At 35.9% G+C, this 23579-nt stretch overlaps 1 protein-coding gene across 1 annotated transcript in view; it reads right to left on the bottom strand.

The window, feature by feature from the left end:
* aoah.L (acyloxyacyl hydrolase L homeolog) overlaps positions 1-23579 on the bottom strand; it is a 55797-nt gene that overhangs the window by 12136 nt on the left and 20082 nt on the right. The window contains exons 6-16 of the mRNA XM_018267602.2: positions 22517-22596; positions 21044-21092; positions 19109-19179; positions 13453-13501; positions 12711-12759; positions 11914-12008; positions 8218-8309; positions 7682-7764; positions 3821-3854; positions 1379-1453; positions 111-283 (exon numbers count right to left, since the gene is read on the bottom strand). Coding sequence (XP_018123091.1) covers positions 111-283; positions 1379-1453; positions 3821-3854; positions 7682-7764; positions 8218-8309; positions 11914-12008; positions 12711-12759; positions 13453-13501; positions 19109-19179; positions 21044-21092; positions 22517-22596 — 850 coding nt within the window. The remainder of the gene's footprint in view (positions 1-110; positions 284-1378; positions 1454-3820; positions 3855-7681; positions 7765-8217; positions 8310-11913; positions 12009-12710; positions 12760-13452; positions 13502-19108; positions 19180-21043; positions 21093-22516; positions 22597-23579) is intronic.

The following is a 23579-nucleotide window of genomic DNA, read 5'->3' as shown; positions in this document are numbered from 1 at the left end:
GATGTGGATTAAATAGACAATAATATCACAGCAAGTGAAACTGGGCACTTAACACAAAACGAGTAAAGGTACAAAACTATAAAACTTATTGTTAATAAAATATACATTACCAATTGGGTGATATTTGTCATGAAGGGTGTCCCACAGTAAATGCCCTGCAGCTAGTGCCACCAAGACAACATGACTTCCTTTTGGTAGGAGCGTGTCCAAGTTTTCCAGCGTAGTCATAACATTAATATGCATTTGCTTAGGTGTAGTCATTTGTCTGAGCGTGTCTGCATGACTGATAAAATTGTCTCATTTAGTTTATATATTGACAGAGAAATAAAACAAAATAAAACATATATGATCTGTCTGAACCTATCGTTTGGGCCCAGGGCCAACAATTAGATATGGGGACTGATGCAGAACCAGCAGGTAAGGCAATGGGTCAATGCATCTGCAATGCAGATTTTCTAACTTGCTCGATAGAAACCTAGAAATATTATATTGTTGAGAAAAAAAATACAAATTCATTATATGACATTACTTAAATGTTGAAGAACACAAACAGGACAATTGGCATTCTCATGTATTATAGCAAACAGCATTGAGTGTCATTTATTAAGTGCAAATCACTTCAGTTGAATTCTCCCTTTGTACATACACAATACTAATAGGTAACAATGTGTACAGATCATATTTAAAGAGACAACCCTAACATATTAAAACCATTTGAAGTGCCAAGAGGATACTGTGTCAGAAATGGAAGCAAGATACTACTCCAACTGAAGGGGAATTACAGAACAAGGTAGAAGAAGTAAAACAAATGAAATATCTATCTGCCCCCCTGAGCAATAGAACAATGTCTAAATATGAGAAGATATGGGGCAATTGGACTTACTGCTTTCCCTCTGGCTGATAGGAAAAGTAACTGCCCAAGAAATACAATATGGTTTAACCTATTTGAGTACCTAGACGAACCTGCACCTAAAAAGTTTATTTTAGAATTTAATTGTAATTTGTATTTTTATGTTTTTATGTTCTTTTCTTTTTCTTTTCTGGTTATGCAGTACTTACTCCAGATGTTGAATGCTATCAATACCAAATGCAATAACTGGATCTAAAATGTGTGAAAAATATGGAAAAAATAATGTTTAAAAAAAAATAACATTTGAAGATCGGCATAATTACTTGACAACTCTCAGTATACAGCATGGTATTTATTAGATAGCACTAAACATCAAGCAGTATACCGAGATCTGTAATTTTGTCCCCATTGCTTTTTATGCGGCAAGTAATTATGCTGATCTTCAAATGTTTTTTATATGAAGGGGACGCCCCTTCATAATCATCACACCTTTGTACATACTAGTAAATAAACCTGAATATGACTTACGTGTTACATACATCATTTCCAATTACAGCATAAAAGACAACTGCAGGTTTATCAAGTTCTTGATCTCTCGATACACTGGTATAGAAATAAGAACAAAGGCAGAAAACTGATTAGTTTGATTACGCTATTGTCTGGTAGTCTGTTGTACTAACCACTTGCTTACTCAAAGAATGTTCCTAGCCCCCACTTGCAGGGACTCGTTTTCAGTGGAACCTTTAGGGTAAGGCCAGACGAGGAGATTCGGGGAGATTTTGTCGCCTGGTGACTTATCGCCACGTCTTTTGCGCGATAAGTCTCAGCATCTTTTCCCCATAGGCTACAACGCAAAATCACATGCGCTAATGCACACGCGGTGATGCGTTTTCAATAGTCGGCCAAAGTTGCCTCACAACAAGGACTATCTTATGGTAGTAAGAGAGAATAAAACCCTTGGGGGCACTTCGGCCATCGAATAGGCTACTTCGACCTTCGACTATGACTTTGAATCGAACGTTTCAAACTAAAAATCGATTCGACTATTTGACCATTCGCTAGTCGAAGTACTGTCTCTTTAAAAAAAAACTTTGACTACCTACTTCGGCACTTTAAACCTACCGAGCATCAATGTTAGCCTATGGGGACCTTCCCAATAAGCTTTCTATGCTTTTTTTGATCGAAGGAAACAAATCGTTTGATTTGAAGGATTTGAAGGATTTAATCGAACGATTTTTCCTTCGATCGTTCCATCGAAGTATTTGCGGTAAATCCTTCAACTTCGATATTCGAACCCTTAGTAAATGTGCCCCTTGATGTTTTTCCATAATTATAAGGACTTAAATGGGTAGGTTTAAGGTAATGGAGAGTGTTCACCTTGGAGGGCCTTGTATACTGTGGCTAGCCTAGGACCCAACAGAGATATTTACTTCAGTCTGTAACCTATAGTTCTACATGAAATGTTAATTAAAGTAGTACGAACCCACATTTTGTCTTTTATTGCCTATTTCTTTTAATTGTGAAATATATATATATATATATATATATTTGTTATTTCTTGCACTTAACAGGACAAATACAGAAAGTGAAAGTAAAGGCAGACTCTACTTCATAATACCTACAAGCAAAATGAAATCAAATCAGCTTTCCACTAAGAATCCCTCTGTATAAGTAATACCATCCCTTTACATGTTTTGGTTTCAAGATTATGTTGAGCTCAAACATAGCAAGGGTCTCAATCAGAGCCTGGCCTGGTGTCCCCAACTAATTACCTGCAGCCCCCACACTCACTACCTGCGGCCCCCACACTCACCTCAGACTCAATCACAAATGTATTGCATCCTACACACCCCTTGCTGGTCTCACCTCAATCTAATCCACCTCTTCCCCAGCTCTGCCACCACTGCATCTGCTGCTTGCACAGTTCACACAAAGACTTGAAGGCTGCTAGTTGACTTTCTGGGTTTCACAGTCATATAGCAGTATTGCTTTACATTAAATTATTTATCGGTGTTGCTGTGGCTTTCCACACTGGGTAGAGCTGTATGAAAGCCACATTTGCCCTCCGTATACATTTGATGTCCACATCTGCCGTCCATCCTTCATGCCCAGGTATGTGAACTCCTCTATCTCTTTGATGTCAGTGCCTTTAATTTGCAGTTGACTCGGATGTTAGTACAGGTATGGGACCTGTTATCAAGAATGCTCGGGACCTGGGGTTTTCCAGACAACCAATCTTTCGGTAGTTTGGATCTTGATACCTTAAGTCTACCTAAAATCATCTAAGCATTAAATAAACAAAATAGGCTGTTTTTTTTTTTACTTAGGATCAAGTACAAAGTACTGTTTTATTACTATAAAGAAAAAGGAAATCCTTTTTAAAAATTGGATTATTTGGATACAATGGAGTTTATGGGAGACGGCCTTTCCGTTTCAGAGCTCTATGGATAATGGATTTCCAGATAACCGATCCCATACCTGTATTGGCAGTGATTGATTTTGTTTTTCCAGAGTTAACCTTTAGTCCAACTTTTCTGGCTATCAGAAAAATAATAGATAGTTATACAGAGGGTTTTCTTAGAGGACTCATCGTTTGTTTTTATGGACCAGAGTTTAAAGTGTGACTTTACTTTCAGTTTCATTTTTTTAAGATTAATGCAAGAAATAGCAAGAATTGTTCATTTTCCCTAATAAAAACAGACACAAGCAGTATTTATTGAACTAATGCGAAGAAAATGTGTAAGTTGCCCTTTCAAAAGAACAGCAGTAAGCAAAGGGTGTAGCCAGTATATCTTACATATAACAGTTATGGTTATTATAGGGTATTATAACATTGTGTGCAGTATTACATGCTGAAATACACATACATTTGGTATACCCATGCATGTTTAATATGCGCCAGACATGACAGTAGGTACCTCTAAACATATATATTCCAAGCTGCTTCAGAATCCATTCAAAATTAATTACCTTTTTAAATTCTTTAAATTGCGAGATGAATAACCTGAGAATAAAACATGATAGGGTTAAGGATGAATAAACAGAATGCCAAGCCTGTTTTAAAAAAAAATAGTTGTTGACAATAAAAGCCAAACTTAAATGCAATAAATGAAAACTATGATTGGTTGCTATGGCTTATATGGTTTCTGACTGGTTGATATAAATTCAATATGAAAACATGGGTACATGTAAGTAATGCAGCCAGGTATGGCACCTGTTATCCAATGCTCAGGGCCTGTGGTTTTCCAGATAAGAGATCTTTCTGTAATTTGGATCACCACATTTTAAGGGGGTCATTTATCAAAGTCTGCTTTTATCTCAACATTTTCTGTTGCAAACTCCAAACAAATCTGCTCGTGTTTTTACGCTTATTTATTATTACATTTTCCAAAAAATTTGCTTTGCGGAAAAAAAATGATTTTCACGTTTTTTTTTGGATTTTTCACCCGAAAACTCAGATATCTTATGTTTTTTGCCCAAAAACTTTCTGACTTTTCCATCCTCAGGGTTTAATAAATTCTGAAAAAGTCGTGATTTTTGCATTCAGAGTTTAGTAAATAATCCCCTAAATGTACAATACAAACAACTTAAATATTAAATAAACCATATAAAATTGTTTTGCCTCCAATAAGGATTAATTATATCTTAGCTGGGATAAAGAGAAAGGTACTGTTTATTATTACAGAGAAATAGTAAATATTTTGTTGTAAATTTGAATTATTTGATTAAGATGCTCTCTATGTGAGATAGCTATCTATTAATGCAAAATTTTCTGGATAACGGGTTTCTGTGAGAAAATTTGCAAAATTAAAATAAAATAATTTTAAATTACATAGTTTTCACTAGTGCTGGAAACTTGAGCTACTTCTTGCACATGCCCTTTCAATTACCCTAACAATAGACCCAATCAAGGTATAAAAATCATTTGACTATTTACAGGAATATTAAAAGGACTTTATTTATTAGCCATCTTTTCACTAGGGGCATGAGTGGACCCAAATAATTCCTTTTACTTTCCTCCTGACAATAGAGTCCAGGGTACTTTTATGAAAAAAATGCAACTCTGAGTAATGAACTCAGATTTAAAACACCTTTTGTAATTCACAAAACAGGTAATTTACACCAGATTAGTAACCCATGGCAATCAATTAGATGTTAGCTGTCATTAAACTTGCAATTGAAGAGATAATTGCTGACTGGTTGCTATGAGTTACTTCTGTGCATAAATGTTTGGTATAAAAGCTTTCCATGTAAAATGTCAGTATATAAAGCAGCAGATACTTAAACAAGCTGTGTAAAAAAGTGATCCTCCAGCAAAAAAGTCACCATTATTCACAGTGTATTGTACCATGGGAATTTACTTTGCTTTTAAATCCATGCCATATATTTTCCATAAGTATTACAGTATACAAAACACATAAAATACAGTGCTTGGGTGGTGTAAAAGAAAATAGGGAGCTTGTTTTAGGTGCATATTGTGTTTTTAACTTCTTGCCACTGTTCAGTCCTTGAGTGACTCATGTTTGGTGGATGATGAAGTGCTAGATTAAAGGAGAACTAAACCCTAAAAATGAATATGGCTAAAATTGCCATGTTTTATATAATGAAGTTATTGCATCAACCTAAAGTATACAACACACACATCCTCAGTGGGCTCTGAGCAGCTGTTGAGAAGCTAAGCTTAGGGGTCATCACAAAGCTGATGCTGCAAGGCTGATTATCAAATTATGATGCTAGTTCCATTGGTTTGTGTGCTGCCATGTAGTAATTATCTGTTTTAATTATTAATCAGCCTTGTATTGTGACATTTATAATATATATATATATTTAGTATATTGTGTTCAGTAAGCACAAAACAAAAACTGTGGTACCGTGTTAGCCTGTAGCAAAAATAACAAATACAAAAACAAACAAATACAAAAAGTATTGTAGAAGTGATACCTATATTGACTAACAATAAAAAAATACATTGCTGAAAGCTAGAAAGGCACAGCATATATTCTGTTAGATCAGTGAAAGGTGACCTGACTGAATCCATATTATCTTTACATTTGATCTCTATCTATCTGTAACGGTCCTAATTTATTGCCCATGAATACCTTTCACTGATCTAACAGAATATATGCTGTGCCTTTCTAGCTTTCATTTGTATTTTGCCTGACGAAGGGGCCTTGGTGCTCCGAAAGCTTGCAATGTATTTTATTTATTGTTAGCCAATATAGGTATCACTTCTACAATACTTTTTGTATTTGTTTGTTTTTTTATTTGTTATTTAAGTTCAGTAAGTAACAGCAGCACAGAGCATGTGCAGTAAATCGGCAGAATAGAATATGGGGAGCTACACAATATTACACAATCATATTTGGAGGCACAGATCTTCCCTGCTAAATGGCTGTGGTTGCCTTGGACTGGTACAGGAGCCCAAAACATCATGTACAACATTTCTAGCTTACTTCAAGCAAAAAATCTATATATGGTATTTTAAATGTTATGTTAATCTCAGCCTAAATGCAGTTATAACATTGCAATACAGCACTAGTGTACAGGGAAGATAGAGAAATAATGAGCCCACCAGCCGATTAGGAAAGGGAAGCAGAAGTCTATGTAGTTTATAAATTAAGGGTGAGGAAGAGGGAGTTAGAGGGATTGAAGCAAGGAGAGAAGAAAAACAGGAAAAATATCAAAACAAAGTATGGGGTTGATCAGGGGAGGGAATGTGCCCTCACATATATCCCGGCACTGCTGCTATGTTTACTACTCAGGAGAAAACTTTAATACAGTATTGTGAATCGTGCCTTAATTTGGAGGTACATATACATTTTAAAATGCATGAAGTGAAATAAAACTTACTTTCTTGTAGTATCAGAGAATACTAGGAAATCAAACTAGATAACTACAGGCTGGTCACTTCTATGACAAATATAATATAATATTGCATATGTTGACACTTATTTGTGATGATAAGCAGCAGGGAAATTACTTTAGAAGCAAAACTATTTTTAGAGGTGCAGCGATAATAGGTTATAGCTAGGGTTGCCGCACGGCTGGTATTTTGATCAGCCTAACTGGTAAATCACCAGCTAGGACTAATTTAATTGCCAGTAAATTTGTAATACCCTATAAATCTCTCCCTTCCCTAAGGGAGTATTTATCTTTTAATAATACAATTGTAATTGTTTATTCTCCTTAAAATAGGTTGTCAGAACCCACTCTGCTGACAGATAACTCCTTATGAACAGGTTTGGACTGGGTGGCCCGTGTCCCACCGGGGCTTCAGTCTCAGGGTCCCCACTGCTGTGATCTGCTGCCCGTGTGTGTGTGTGCAAGTGCAGGTGTCCCGCCGGCCCAGTCCAACCCTGCTTATGAAGATTATGCCCTGCCCATATTACCACTGGACTCGCCATTTCCATACCCAAAGACATCATCTCAGCCCACCAGCCCTAGTTGCTGCAGATATTTCTTTGTACTTTTGTAAATAATTTAAGTATTTATCTTTTAATAATACAATTGTAATTGTTTATTCTCCTTAAAATAAGTTGTCAGAAAACAAACTCTTGTCTGCCTGATAAACTGTTACTGCACTATGCTTCTAAGCCACTGGGGCCCAGTCAGTTTGGGCTTCATATCCCGAAGGTCTTATGGTATCGCTCTATGCTGCTCTCTTAGTATAAGTCTCTTTGTAAGTATATTTGTTGGTATTGTTTTTGTTATTAATTGCATGAGATTTGAACTTAGAATACAGTCCTGAGCTTGCAATACACTGTTATAAAGGTATTCAATACTTTTTAAAAAAATAGCACAAGAATATAATTAAAAAATTAAAATTGTTACCATTTTTAGATAAATTTTGATAATCTCTATGGTTACAAAGGTTGTTCTTCCGTAACTGTAGATATAGTGATTCTGTCCATCCTCTAAAATAAGCAAAAAACACAAGTTAAGGAGCATTCCGTTATCTCTTAATATCACATAATTTAAGAAATTAAGAATTAAGTGAATAAACTCGGTACAGTATTGATGGCAAATAATGTAGCATTTAATTTATGTGAATATGCAAATTTAGACTAACAGAACACAGGCTTATGCAATTTCTGTGAAAACTAACCAGTGGGATTTGTGTCCTGTAATTGTCAGAAGATCATGCTTGTTTTTAAGTGTTTAATTGTATATTACAAGAGTAATTAAGATTGGCACCAGTAAAAATCAATACCTTGCTATTGGTTTAGATCTTGACTTGCATGTACCATATGAATTTACTATATTTAACTTTTGAGCTGTTTTTTCGTGTAAAAAAACAATACAATTTTCTATAGATCACTGGCTCCGGTCATCGTGCAAAATTTACAAGCAAACAACGATATTCCTACCCGATTGTGGAGTTCTGATATCCAGTGTACATGGAGAACTGAGGCCAGTCGATTTCATTGGAAATGGCTAATGGTAAGTTTGAAAATGTTTTCTAAATGTAAACAATAAGAATTACTACAATTGATTATTAAGTAACAAAAGCAAAAAGAATATCTAGGCGAACACAAAGTCATGTGAAAATATAGGTTGCTGCACAGTAAGACTGTAAAATACTAGGACTTTTCAGAAATTGTGTTACATTTCAGTGACAATACAATAAATTCTTTATTTATCACTAGGTCTTTTCCAGTAACAACCGTGAAAGGTAGAAAAAAACCCCAAAATGAAGCATATTAAAGTGCTGCCCTCCAAAGATATTTCAGAAAATAATATATAAGCAACATGACACTGGGAATCTGATTTTTTAAGCCTTTAAAAAGCCACCTATTGGTGTGAACACAGAGGTGGAATTTAAATAATGTAGACTGTGCAAATCTATAACTACCAGAAACACTGTATATAAGGAGCAGATATTTCTCCTTGGTTTTACAGCAGTGATATGTGCTTCCAGTTCTTTTGGGAGATATCTCGTCCAGCACACAGAGATCTCCAACTGCAACAAAGCAGCTAGCACATTTGCAGGCTTATCTGGACTTTGGCATATTCTGGATATGCAGCTGAGAGCCAGAAGGCATTGAAATGGTCACTGGCCTGCCCTTTAATTGTTCATTCTTTCCACTGAATGCCCTGTGGCTGAAAGTCTGTCTAGAAAGAGACAACTAATGAATCCCTTTGAGACAAAATGAGGAACAAGCTGTGCTCAAATGTGACTTTAACCCACAGTGTACTGTCTGGCATTAATTTTGTACTGATTGTTGCCAGACAACACATATGAAGATAAGACAATCTTATCTTCATATAATTAAAATGCCTTTATTTATTTATTTATTTATTTATTTATTTATTTGACACAGAGCAGTACAACAACACTTCAGTGCTGTCCAATATCCAGAGATTGTATGAGCTGTGGAATGAACACAGCAGGACATGCACTAAGTATAAAGAGGAACCTGGTTTGGCGCTGACTTCCAGCTATATAACACATAAATAAAAGACAAACCCAGAATCTACTGTGCTTGCAGTCAGATACTTGGCTTTAGATGCTTTAACTTTTATGATCTACAGTTGGAAAGGATATTTCAAGGAAAATATTTTTCTCACTTTTCAATCAAAGTATAGAATCTATTTTGAGAAGATGCTTGCAGTTCTTTGCAATTTCACACATTTCAGCATCACTTCAATAAACAGTGCTCCTGCTAAGCATACCTTTTGTGTAATGTTTTATTATGTGTCCTTTTCATTATTTCTTGCACGAGTAGGATAAAACCTAAACTGAAAAATAATTCCAGCTTCCTAACACAGTAACGAAAGAGGCAGTATACCCATTTTTAACATAAGTTCAATGAATGGGCTTGTGCTGATCATATTGTTAGTCCATTATTGTAATCACAAAAAATTAAATTATTTTTAATTTGAGTTAAGCAGGGAAATTGAAGATATACCATGTTTGGTAGTTGGGTGGCAGATAGTTAGTTCAAAAAATTCCCCCGACAAAATGAACTCCTGTAAATCTGTGGACTGGTAATCTAACTATCTATTTCAGAAGGACAAACCATGGAGTATTTTAAGTCACCCCTTTTGCCCTGTTTCACTGAAGAAATATACATATTTATGATTAAAACAATAAGCAAAAAAAAAGTGTGTGTGTAGTCCTAAATCCAGGACAGTTTTTGACCATGCCTTTCTCAAACTGAGATTTTTATTGATCACAAGCTTTTTCTCTCCTTCTACTCACAACCTTTAGCTGTCATTTTAAGAACACCCAAAAAAGTAATCACCTATGTTACTGTACCTAAAAAACTAGGTTAAACAGTAGGTTAAGGCAGTTTTGAGTACATGGATCAAGTCTTGGATACTCACACCTATTTCTCTGTGCTGTCATCTGAAGTTTGACCCTCGCCACACAGTGGGGGTTCATTTATAAACACTGGGGAAATCTGCACCTGGGCAGTAACCAATGGCAACCAATTAGACCTTTGCTTTTATTGTTCTACTTGCAGCTGGCTAAAAAAATTGAGCCAGAGTGTGTGCGAGTCCTTAGCATTAAAACATTATATGCAATGCTTCCAGACAGTTAGCTCTTGAGTAGAAGAGCGACTGGCAAGTGGGATTTCTGAAAACCTGTAGCTATAGAGGAAGTACACCCTGTGGTCTGGGCTCCCCTGCAACCACTGAAAATGCTTCCTTTACAGTTACACCAAGGTTAGCAAAGCAGAGCAGCCAGCAACCCCCCCCCCCACACACACACACACAATGCAGTTTTCAGTGGGATTTGCATTGGTGTGAGTAAGGGTGAAACATGTTTTTTTTGGTGTACTTCAACAATCGAATAGGCTACTTCGACCTTCGATATTCGAAGTCGAAGGATTTTATTTCGAGGGTCGAATATAGAGGGTTAATTAACCCTCGATATAAATGTGCCCCTTAGTGTTATTGTTTCTTTTTATTACTCATCGTTCTATTCAGGCCCTCTCCTATTCATATTCCAATCTCTTATTCAAATCAGTGCATTGTTGGTATGGTAACTTGGACCCTAGCAACCAGATTCCTTAAATTATAAACCAGAGAGCAACTAAATAAAAAGCTAAATAACTCAAAAATACACAAATAATTAAAAATGATAACCAATTGTAAATTAAATATCACACTCTACATCATACTAATAGTTCATTTAAGGTGTTTTATTATTTTTTTTTTTTTTACAAATAAGCCAATACTATAGTTTATGCTCATATCAGCTAGAAGAGGAGGTTGACAAATGCCTACCGTGTCAGCATTTTATCTGGTGGTCTTTAACTTTTTAAAAAAAACTTTAATTTGATATTTAACTTGATATTTGCTAGTAAAAAGTGGAGTGAAATAAACAGAATTTGTATTATCAACACAAACATGTTTGTATGCCCCTTTAGGACTACAATGAGATATAATGTTTGGGTTTGTGCATTTTATACATGACAGTGTGTTTCATTGAAATTATAGAATACAAGAATATTAAAAAAACAATTATATTGATACATATATGAAATTAATTACTATCTATATACATCAGATGAGGTATACCAGGAAAGCTAAATGTTTCAGATAGACTTGGTTACCCAAAAGATTAAGGCTATTGACACACTGGCTCCAGGTGCAGACACAGAAGAGAACACTGATTCTCAGCCCTGAATTTACTACCTTTAATTTTTTGGTATGTTATAGAATGACTATTTCTAAGCAACTTTCATATTCTTATTCCAGTCTTTTTTGTCAAAAAAATGGTTGCTAGGGTAATATGGACCCCAGTAACCAGATTGCTCAATAAAAAGCTAAATAGCTCAAAAACCACAAATAATGAAAAATCAATTGCAAATTGTCTTACAATATTACTTTCTACATCATAATAAAAGTTAACTCAAAGGTGAACAACTGTTTTAATATAACAACTGAAATATCTCTTTCTAGAGTAGACAAACTTGGCTTGGCGAGTATAACCGAATTGGGGTCTTTTGTTGCTCCCTTGTGTACTCCCACCACAAGCACATCCATTTTATATAGTAAAATACTTTTTTAATGAAACATATGAAAACTAAGATCTGATTTAAGCATGTTCTCACCTCAGACATGTTAATAGCTGTTAGCCATTCAGGTGGTATGTGGAAATGGACCGCTGCAGAATCCCCCAGTACTATAATTCCCTTTGAGTCTGTTCCTGTAAAGTGACCAAATTTGTATTATTATTTTTTATACTGGGCCGACAGCATTTTGCAGAAGTTGTACATCATTCATTTCAATCTTTGCCACAGTGGAGTTTACAATTATATCCCTAAATGGGATGTTTATTTTTTTTTTTAAAGGTTTCGAGCAGTGCTGAAACCCCCTGCCTGAAATGATCTTCCATCTAACCTGCACTTGTGATTAATCCGCTCCCCTATGTTAAGTAAAGGTAGAATTCTTCTAAAAAGCTCATTTTAGAGGTGCTTAAGTTATGAGTAGTGATGGGTGAATCTTTTGTTTGTGAAGATTCTCATTTATCTAGGTCATGGTATATCTGTAGAAATAAGTCAAATCAACTGGGCTTGGTGTGTTTTTCTTGAAGACGTTTCACCAGTCATCCACTTGGCTCTCAATTCAGAATAACTTATTATTCTGAATTGAGAAAACCAGTTGGATGACTGGTGAAACGTCTTCAAGAACAACAAAGCAAATCCAGCTGATTTAACTTATTTCTAAAGACTGACCCTTTTTGCTTATTAAAAACCTCCACTTGTTGAGTTTTGTCTAACATTTTGACATCTCCAATAAAATTAGCTTTACATGGCCTTTTAAGCACAAATAATCAAAACCTAAAGAATCTCTCATTTAACATTGGTGCATATTACTAATTTTTCAAACCTACAAACAAAATAACCACCTTCACAGAATTTTTTCTCATAGGGAATTTTATCTTCTGGATCAAAACCCTAGAAGAAAACAAATGAGATTTTTTTTTAGGTAAACACAGGCTATGGGGGAAATGTAATAAAAGTCACAAAGAGAAAAAAATTGCACACAAAGTTCACATCTTGCAATGTAATATTCTTTATTACACTGTATTGGACTGTGAATTTTAGTTGTCCAGCACACACTTTTAAGGCATGCTTGAAGGTGTCATAATCTTTTGAAGCAAACATAACTTTTTCAGTAAGATGTTTTCTTACATTCACTAAAAAACTACATAAAGTATAACATTTGCAATCTTTCTTCTACTTGCTAAAGTTTCCAGGTTCGCAAAAGCTATATTAAAGTCCCCCTAAGAAAAACCTGTTAATTTTGTCAAAGTACTTTCCCCTTGTTGATGTGGTCCTCAACCAGAAAGCCTTAATCCTTGTTGCTGTGATCCAATCATTTGGCCCTAGCACCAAATGATCTAATCAACCCTATATTGCCTTATAATGCCTGATAAGGGGGATCCTTTTGTGTTTGGCCAGCTTTAGAATTCTATAACCAGGCCACTAGGCAATCCAATAGAAATAGTGTACTGGGTAATTTGCCAACATGCACATATAGGCAGGTTTATCACATTTACTGAGAATTTTGACCTAATAATGTGCGGGATAGTTCGATCTACAAACTTAATCCTTAAATTGTGAATTCAGTAACATGTTAAAACATACCCAAATCCCATTACAATTTGAATCTCGAAGCAAATCCCAATCTTCAGGTCTAAAGTGGGATAAATAAATATTTGTTAACATTAAAAGGCTAAATGATTATACAAAATAAGAATGCAACTGTGTAGAATTTTTTTTTTTGCAGTTGCTGGACAGAGACGTATAAACTTTAAATTCCTTATACAGAAACCCATTATCCAGAAAGCTCCAAATTGCAGGAAGACCACCTCCCATAGAGTCCATTTAATAATTCTAATTTTTAAAAATGATTTCCTTTTTCTCAATAATAATAAAACACACCTTGTACTTGATGGGAACTAGTCTGCATGCATTAATCCATACTGGTGGCAAAATAATGCTGTAAGGTTTATTTAATGTTCAAAATGTCCATTTTATGACATGCTAAAGGTTAACTTAAAGGTTAACCCCTTTTACATTTACTCACATGCAACATTGCTTTACAACTCTTCCTATATGCTGTGTAGTCTTTTACTTACTGAGGTTTCAAATGGTGAAATGTTTTTTAAAGTACTCATAAAGTAAATAAAGCCCTGCAATATAAACATAATCCATTAAAAATAGCTCAATGTATAATTGCTCATAAAATAATCATTGGCTTTTATTTCGCTAATAAAAATAAATTATACCACTTTTGTACATATTATGACTAAACTTCCACTTACAGCTTTTTCTGTATTACCTAATGGGTTAAGATACCTTTCAAACACAGGGTATTCATTTCAATTAGTTAGTTGTGGAAATGTACTCCCTAACATTTAAAAGCGCCTCACTGGGTCCTGTGTGACAAATGGACAATTTACTTATATCTGTTAAATACAGTTTTATTTGTTTACACACAAATTATAATTGAGCTGGTTTGTGTAGTCTAACTATGAAAACACTCTCCCTTACCACAAAAGAAAAAACATGATAATACAGTGATCCATTGACATTCACATGGGTTTTTACTGTGACAGAGCAGCAAACAGCACCATGCCATAAAAGGTGCATCAAAGTTCTATATTAAGCAAAGATAATCAAGGGAGGTTAATAGCGAAATAATATGGTGTTCAGAAAAATATTAAATAGCAGGCATGTGTGTATTTAGCAGAACCAGTTCTGATTGACTGGGAGTGCCAATGGCTTCATTTACGGTTCTATCTTGTATATCATTATAGACTGAATGAATACACCTATATTATCTTTGCCTGCTGATGCTCCACCTAACTATTAGCCAAGAACTAACTAGGACCCACAAGTCCATATCTGCAATGTTTATAAATTACAACTAATTTCAACTTGAAAGAGGCAGTGAAAGGCCTAGAAAGAGTCACAAGGCAACATTTTCTGCCCTTAAAATATGTTAAATATGGGATAGATCAATGTGCACATATTTCCTGATAAACCTGCTATTATTGTTTTTGTTACTAGAGCTTGCTTCGTGGCTTTATGTTGAACTTGTTATTGTATTTCTCTGCTAGTTTATTTAGCTTATTATGGCATTTTCTTTTTGTTGCACATTGTAAAATCGACAGTTACTTGTTCTCTACATTTTATGAGACACAACATACTTCCATTAGCAGGTGATACATAGAGACGTATTTATCAAAATTCTAATTTGTGTAATGTAAGCGGTTTATTCTACTATGAATAAATCAAATTTTTTGATGATAAATGAATGTTTGATTTATTAAAACATACAAATATAAATAAACTTGTGAAAAAAACTTGTACACTTCAAATTTATACTCAATAGTATTGCAAACACTTTAAATGTGCCATAGATAGCTCCCATTGACTTTTACATGAACTCAGCAGTTTTTAGATGCAAAAGTTTTACCGTATATTAAATTTTTTAAATACATGTCGTACATTCGATTTTTTGAAAGTATAACAGGAGTTTTAGTGCAAAAAAATTCAAATTAAACTCTGATAAAACACTGTCATAGTGTATATAATTAGCAATACATATTATTTGTAGAGAAGTTTTATTTATCCACTACACTAGCATAGCTGAAAAAAGAATAAAAATTTGTAAAAACTTTTCTGCGTCTGCAAATCCAAGGATTCAGTATGGGATAAAGTCTGCAAAACATGCTGCGATTTGATCAAATCCTTAATGCTCTGGACAATTGAATGCTTCATATTTTTGTGCATGACACAATGGTGTATCTTAAATTTTATACTGTATAATATCCTCCTGCTTCTTTTAAAACAAATGCCTGGTCTTGGAAGGCAAAGTACCAACAGAAAACTTCAAAGCTGAGCCACAGGGCTGTAAGCAGGTCCGGACTGAGAATTAAAATAGGCCCTGGCATTTCAGGTACACAGAGGCCCATTCAGCCCTCATAGAGGCCCAGACAGCCCCCACCAGCCCTCTAAATACTGACTTTCTATGGGACTTTCTTATAGCAGCCCCTCTGGCATTTGCCAGAACCCTCAGATTGCCAGTCCGGGTGTAACGTCTCACCCTGGTTATCTAGTGGGGGGACGGCAGGGACGCCCGCCGCGCCGCGTTGTTCCTTCCCCTGTGCCGGCTCTCTGCTAGTGCGCGCGCGCATGCGCACTTCCGGATATAAAGGCGCATGCGCGCAATGGCGCCAAATTCAAAAGTATTAAAGGGGCATTCCCTCAGTTTGTCATTACCCTTGTTAGGATTTGTTCCTGGTGCTTTAGCTGTTGCTATTCTGCGTGAATCTGATCCTGATTATCTGTTTTGACCCTTGCCTGCCTGTTTGACTATTCTGATCTCTGGAACCTGACCCTTGCCTGAAACCGACCTTGACTCTGCTTAATCCTCCTGTTTGACGTTCTGGCTTGACCTCTGCCTGTTATTTGATTCTGATTCTGCCTCAACCCATCTGATTGATCACCTGGTTTTGACCCTTTGCCTTCCTGACGATTCTGATATCCGCCTGCCTCGATCCAGCCTGTCTGACCATCCGCTTGCCTTGACCTTTTGTACCGTGACCTTCGGCCTTAAGACTCTGCTATACAGCCGTGCCCCTTCACCAGCCAGAACATCTCGCCTTGCACCCCTCGTTAAGTCCAGGTGGCACCCAAGTAAGCTGAGGGCTCCTCCCGAAGCCCAACGGTGGTCACACTACTGGTGAAGCCGAGCCGAGACCAGGGTGCTTGGCATTTGTTCTGGTATCGGGTGCCAGCCGTGACACCGGGCCTGTGTAATAGTATCCACTTCTATGGTAGTTTAACACATTTTGCTCAAACTTACTGTTCAAGTTGTTTATAAAGTTGGATTTTTGTAGGATTTGTTTAACTGGAGGAGGAAGTAAGGGAGTGGTGGTCATTCTGACAGTGTTTGAGTCAAGGAAAGAAGTTGTTCTGGAGCAGGGACAGATTGGGCCAAGACCATACTCAGTAGTCAGAGTGAAGCCAAGTGTTGTAATTACTGTTGAGTTAATAAAGCAAATATCTGATTAAGAAGCCAAGTCTTGTATACTTTATTTGTGAACACACTAATAAGGACTAGAGGCAGTGAAGCCATTCTGGAAAATCTACTGCAGCATTAGTAAATTAAATAGCTTGGTCTCGCCTCTATCTATGTAACATATCTTAACCAAATCGCTGCATCAGTGTTGAAAAAGCCAATAATAATATAGCCACTAAGTGGGTTATTTATCAAAGTCCAAATTTTCTGAAAAAAACTCCGACCAAATCCGCACAGGTTTTTTTGGGCTTATTTATTAATACACTTTCCCGAAAATTTTGTTTGCTGGAAAACATCTGAAAAAATGAAAAATTAGATTTTTAACTTGAAAACTCAGAATTTTGCCCGAAAACACCGAAAGCTTCTGGGTATTGCCAAAAACCCAGCGCACTTCAAAAAATCCTTGGGACTTCTCCCATTGCCTTATATGCAACCTTTCATGCAAATACGATACCTATCTTCCCAGCCTCTCCAAGTGTCCTGCCTGGTGTTTGGAAAAGAGGTCGGCACCTCTTCGATGATACAGTATAAGAAGAATTACCAAACACTCAAAGGCTTGTGAAGCGGGGCGAACCCCTGCGTGTTTATTCACGTTAGTGATGTAACGTTTCAGGGGTGGACCCCTTCGTCAGACATCGTTACATCACTGACGTGAATAAACACGCAGGGGTTCGCCCCGCTTCACAAGCTTTCAAGTGTTTGGTAATTCTTCTTATACTTATATGCAACCTTGACAGGTCTGAGATGCCGGATTCTTAGTTCCGGACTTTTCCATCCTCGGGGTTTAGTAAATTCCGAAAAATTCATGACTTTTTTTAAAAGTCCGATTTTATTAAAAAATATCATGAATTTTTCGTGATTTTTGCATTCAGAGTTTAGTAAATAACCCCCTAAGACTATGGGGCAAAAGGGCGAAGTGACTAACTGCGCTAGCGAAGGAGATAGACTCTAACAGTACTTCACTCCTTAACGCCTGGCGAATTTGCGCTCTGGCAAATGAACGTAACTACACAAATTCACTAAGATGCAGATTTTACTGAACATTACATCTTGCGCCACACTTGCCTTCGCCACCTCAGACAAGGCAAAGTACAATAAGATAGGAGTTCCTTAAAAAAATAGTTGAAAATTTTTCGCTCCTTAACGCCTGGCGAATTTGCACTCTGGCGAATGGATGTTACTACACAAATTCACTAAGATGCAGATTTTACTGAACATTACATTTTACACACTTGCCTTTGCCACCTTAGACCAGGCGAAGTGCAATAAGATAGGAGTTCCTAAAAAAAGTCTCAAAAAACAGTAGCGTATTTTCCTTTTTCAGGGTTATAGGCTGAAAAAGAGCGTAAATTTTTTTGGGGTACCCGGCTTCCCCCTACATTTCCTAACATATGGCACACAAAGTGTACACTGGGCTCATGTGTCCTACATATATCAACTCTATTTTATTTAGGTTTCCCGGGCTTGTGTAATGTATTTGCTGCAAAAAATACGTCCATTGAACTTTAACTTCCCGTTGTATGCAAATTAGGCAACGCTAGGCCGACTTGTAGTAATGTGAGTGCAACTTTGCCAGCGTTCGGCGCCCTGGACGCAACTTTGGATTTTAGTGAATTAGCGTTGTCCTGGCGAATCTACTCCTGGTGAAGTGTTGCGCTGTGAGCGAAGCCGTCGCTGGCGAATTTTCTGTGGTTAGTAACTTTGTCCCTATGACTTTTAAATATATTCACATTCTTCAGAGACAAGTAAAATACAAAAAGCATCCTTCACAGTAAAGGCGAATAAACCTTTTTATATCCCTGCCTTAAAAGGGTGGAAATTATAAACCTTTAGAATTATTATACCATTATGGTATGCATTATACCTCTAATTTATGGCTTTTTTTGACACAAAGAAAAGGGCTGATCAAAACAGGCTTCTTCAAACACATATGGAAACACAAATGTGTTGATGCTCTTTTGATATACAAATAGCAATATTTGAATTATAAGGTAATATGGGACTACATCAACATGTAGTTGACTTGTTTTGTATAAATAGATTTCATGTAAATTTGGAAAAAGCTCCATTTTTCTCTTTGTTGTCAACCACACCTCTGGATATGGGTGCTGGTGATTCTGTTTCAGATAGGTAGATTATTGCAAATTGTGTTTCTCTTTTTTTTATGCACACTAAACATTTTTTGTTTAATATTAGCAAAAAAAACATTACCTTCGACCTGGATAAACAGAATTGTCTGTATCATTACAGTCTCTTCCTCTCCAATGATATCCTCTTAAAGACTGCAAATAAACAAAGCTAGACTTTAGTCTGGTAGTTCTACCATCTTATTATTTTATCTCATTCTTAACTCACAGATCCACCAGGACTTTTTGTGGGCTAAGATCTTGAAATATTTTTACCCCCCAAAGTTTAGAACTCCATCAACAGTATGTGTAACCTACAACAACCTACTAAACTGCAAGGTTCACCATAGATTTTGGTTCACCATTTTAAACCCTATATAATGTAATACAGGTCTTTACATTATTAAATGTAAAATATATTTCATATGACACTATAAATTATTTGATTTCACGGTGAAGGGAACTAGGGTTTTGAATTTTGAATGCGCTACTGGATGATATTGTGATGGCAGATTCCATTAGTACCTTTAAGAGAGGCCTGGATGACTTCTTGGACGATATAATATCCAGGGCTACATTATTCTCAAGGTGTATATATACACACACACACACACACACACACACACACACATATATCCTCCACAGAAAAGTTGAACTGTTGCTGCAGGCATTCATACAACGAAAGTACAAAAAAGTCCTGCACACTCCAATTGCTGTATTGTTAAAACATGTAAAAAAGGGGAAGGTCCCCATAGGCTTGGCTAACTTTTTTTGATCGGAGGATGTTCCTTCGATCGTTGGATTAAAATCCTTCGAATCGTTCGATTCGAAGGATTTTATCGTTCGATCGAAGGAATGATCCTTCGATCGTTCGAACGCACTATTTGCGCTAAAATCCTTCGACTTCGATATTCGAAGTCGAAGGATTTTAATTCCCAGTCAAATATCGAGGGTTAATTAACCCTCGATATTCGACCCTTTGTGAATCGGCCCCTAACTGTACATCACATACTTATAGTATTATTAGACAAATGCTATTTAATCATATTCCCTATTCATGCCCCTGAGTTCAAATCTCTGCAGTCTGTGGATCCAACATTTTCCCCTCTTCTGTAAATATAAAAGCCTATTACCGCATCTTCTCAGGACATTGTATTTTGTAAAAATTCAATATTGTGATTCAGTGTGGTGTTGTAGGAGTTAATATTGTGTCTAATTAAGGGATGGGGTTAAGGGTGGAGATGGGCTTGTAAAAGTGTGGGTATACTTTTCAACAATTGAGGCTTGAGAAAGGAGTGTGAAGCTCTGAAACATTGCCCTTCTTTTACATGTTTTAACTATAAAGCAATTGAAGGGTGCAGGACTTTTTTGTACACACACAAAAAATGGCTTTGGTTTTGTTTTTCATTCCAGATGAAGGGTCTCTGTGTGAGTAATAAACCTTTCTTTTTGTACATTTATATTTTTTCTATGCCGACTATTTAAATCCGAAGAGTCCTTGGCCATATTGTAATACTATATAATAGGCCCCAAAAGTCAATGTTTCTGTTATGTTTTATAACTTTTATCACGTTATGCATACTAAAACCAAACACACACACACGTAAAATAAATGAGAATTTCGTATTTGTTTCTCTGATCTGAGATAAAATGTATTACAAATGCCAGTAATGAAAAATATATGGATTTTAGGGTTTGCCATTGTTTTAGTATCATTATCACAAACCTGTGTTAACTTCTTGCGTGTTAGTTTACTTGTGTCGTAGCAGTATATATATATATAGATGTATGTGCATGTGTTTTAACTTTGACTTCTGCTCAATAAACAGAGCTTTTGATGTGTTTGGGGTGTTTGTGAATGTGCTCCATTCAAGATATATATATATATATATATATATATATATATATATATATATATATATATATATATATATATATATATATATATATATATATATATATATATATATATATATAACACGTGTGTGTGTTTGCTTTATACATGCAAGAATGTACTTACTGGAAAGACACTGAAGTTATCTTGGTCAATATCTAGCAGGGGTAAGGATCTGTGGAAAGTAGCAAATATGGTCCTTTGTTTAGTGAAATGACATTACATTAGAATAACATTTGTGTATTATAATTTTTATGTATAATAAGATGCAAAAAAGTATATCAAACAGCCTGAGACACTGTAAGATGAGTAGCTTTTATAGTATGAGAAGCTAATAATCCTGAGGTTGTACCCATTCAATATAACTTCAAATGGCATCACCACTAGGTTGGCTTCTGAATTTGATTTTTGAGGCCTGTTAATTCTTATAGTCATACTTTTGAAAACCACAGACCTTTTTTTCCACAAAAATTACAGGACAGTACCTCTTCTATGCATGAGCAAAATTTTCTAAATCTGCCATACACGCTCCCATAAGCTCGGAAACCTTATGTCTTTAGTCATTTGAATTCTTACTTTTTATGACCAGCAGCAAGACCCTGACAACAGTCCCTAGCTTCCTTGCCTTCTTATTACTGTTGTGTGTTTCCTGGTTCAAAGGACAGTGCAGCACAATCATTAAAAGATAAGGCTGCTGAGCAATGTTGTCAAGATACAGATCTACAATAAACAACAGGAGTGTTGACCTCCCTCTGAACATATGTATTTTTACCTTAGGTAAAGTGCTGAGTAAGTTTGTTATGGTATGTTGCATTGGTACCTGTAGAGCAAGTAGTTAAATTCTGTACCGGGTGTTGTTTTTTACTTTTGATCTTGTTCAAAAGACTTGTATAAGGATGCTTCTCCTGATATGTTGGAATGCATTTGTTGGTAATTACTATACTGTAACTATACTTACTATATGTAAATAAAAATATACATGCAAATCTGAAAATTATATGGACACTGTATGAACGCTTAAATTTTATAATCACATAGACAACTATATGAACGTAACGTTGAAACTACTTTAAATGCATAATTGTAGGTGTACATGGGGCTAGTCCAACCACTTTTTCACTATTTAAAAGTTTAATTTAAAAACCAATGGAATTGCTAAACCTTGCCTTAAGGTAAAAGGAGGTTTGAAATAATGCACATTTTATTTAATAATCTTTCCAAAATGGTAAGCTTCTAATACTTGTACAAATTATCAAACATTTGAATTTTCTATTCATGTTGTGGAAAATTGATTTTTGCTCCGACTTCCATTAAACTTAAAACTGAGGCATGAAAGGTACATAATAAAAATCAAATCAGGTAATCTAGAGAAGGAACCAATTTTATCTTTGGCACCTAAATGCCAGACTGAATGTGCTTGTTAACATACAAGCATCAAAATCTAACAAGGACATTTCACACAATTCTGAGCAATCACAATTGCACCATGGCTCATGTCACTTGTCAAATAGGAAACTGATGTACTTTGCACTCGTGTGGAAATAATCAGGATAATGCAGAAAATACATAGTTCTGTGCTGTGTTGGTGCTGACACTTACGATTCTGTTTCACAAAGCCTTCTGAGAAGTGGCTGCTTGCAGATCTTGCTGAGAGATAGGGAAAGAACTTCTGCATTTTTCTGAAAACAAAAACATTTTGTTTAAAATATCAACATTTATCACTGGACTATTACATTTTATTATAGTTATAGTCTCACATTTACACATTTACTAAGAGGCTGGGGTGCTAAAGCTTAGATTCCATACACAATTCACTTTCATACCCACTCATGGTATACACTGTACACTGATACATTCTGCACCTATTGCTGAAAATATGTCATCATGCCACCATGCACCTTTATCAGGCTGCCATTTATTTTAGTCACAGTGACATTTCTGTTGTGCTTTTGTTTTTGCCCATTTTCTCCCTTCTATGTTTTCTATTTCACTAATGGAAGTGGAACTTAAATGCTATTGATAGTCTTTCTAAATCCATGCTGTTTTGTTTGGGGCTACAGGGCCAGTTGAAATGCAGTTGATATTTCATCAAAAGTTAATTACATCGAAAGCAGCTTCTTGCATGCATGTTTTCGTAGGAAGCGCTATTGCGTCCTGTTAGTCTGTTTGGATTACTGTTATCATATGTATTTATATATCTGAATCAAGCACAAGTGCATCTATTGTCTCAAAGGTGGCAGTGTTGTATTGTTTATGTAAACTGGACCAGTTTTGGCAGAGCAATTCCAGTGCAGTTGTTGCCATTTAAAATTTGATACATCTAGGGGCAAATTTACTTAAGGTCGAATATCGAGGGTTAATTAACCCTCGATATTCGACTGCCGAATTGAAATCCTTCGAATTCGAATATCAGAGTCGAAGGATTTAACGCAATTCGTTCGATCTAACGAAAAATCGTTAGATCGAACGATTAACTCTTTCGAATTGTTCGATTCGAAGGATTTTAATCCATCGATCGAACGATTTTTCTTTGACCAAAAAAAGATAGCAAAGCCTATGGGGACCTTCCCCATTCTGTAGTTAGTACCGATATATTGCTTTACGTACCATTTATGAACATCAGGTGTCCTGGGGCCAGGCTTCGGGAGTGGACATCCCTATA

The sequence above is a fragment of the Xenopus laevis genome, chromosome 6L, assembly GCF_017654675.1.
Source record: "Xenopus laevis strain J_2021 chromosome 6L, Xenopus_laevis_v10.1, whole genome shotgun sequence".
Lineage (NCBI taxonomy): Eukaryota > Metazoa > Chordata > Amphibia > Anura > Pipidae > Xenopus > Xenopus laevis.
The sequence above is the reverse complement of the archived record's forward strand: the minus strand, read 5'-3'. Positions and strand labels throughout refer to the sequence as shown.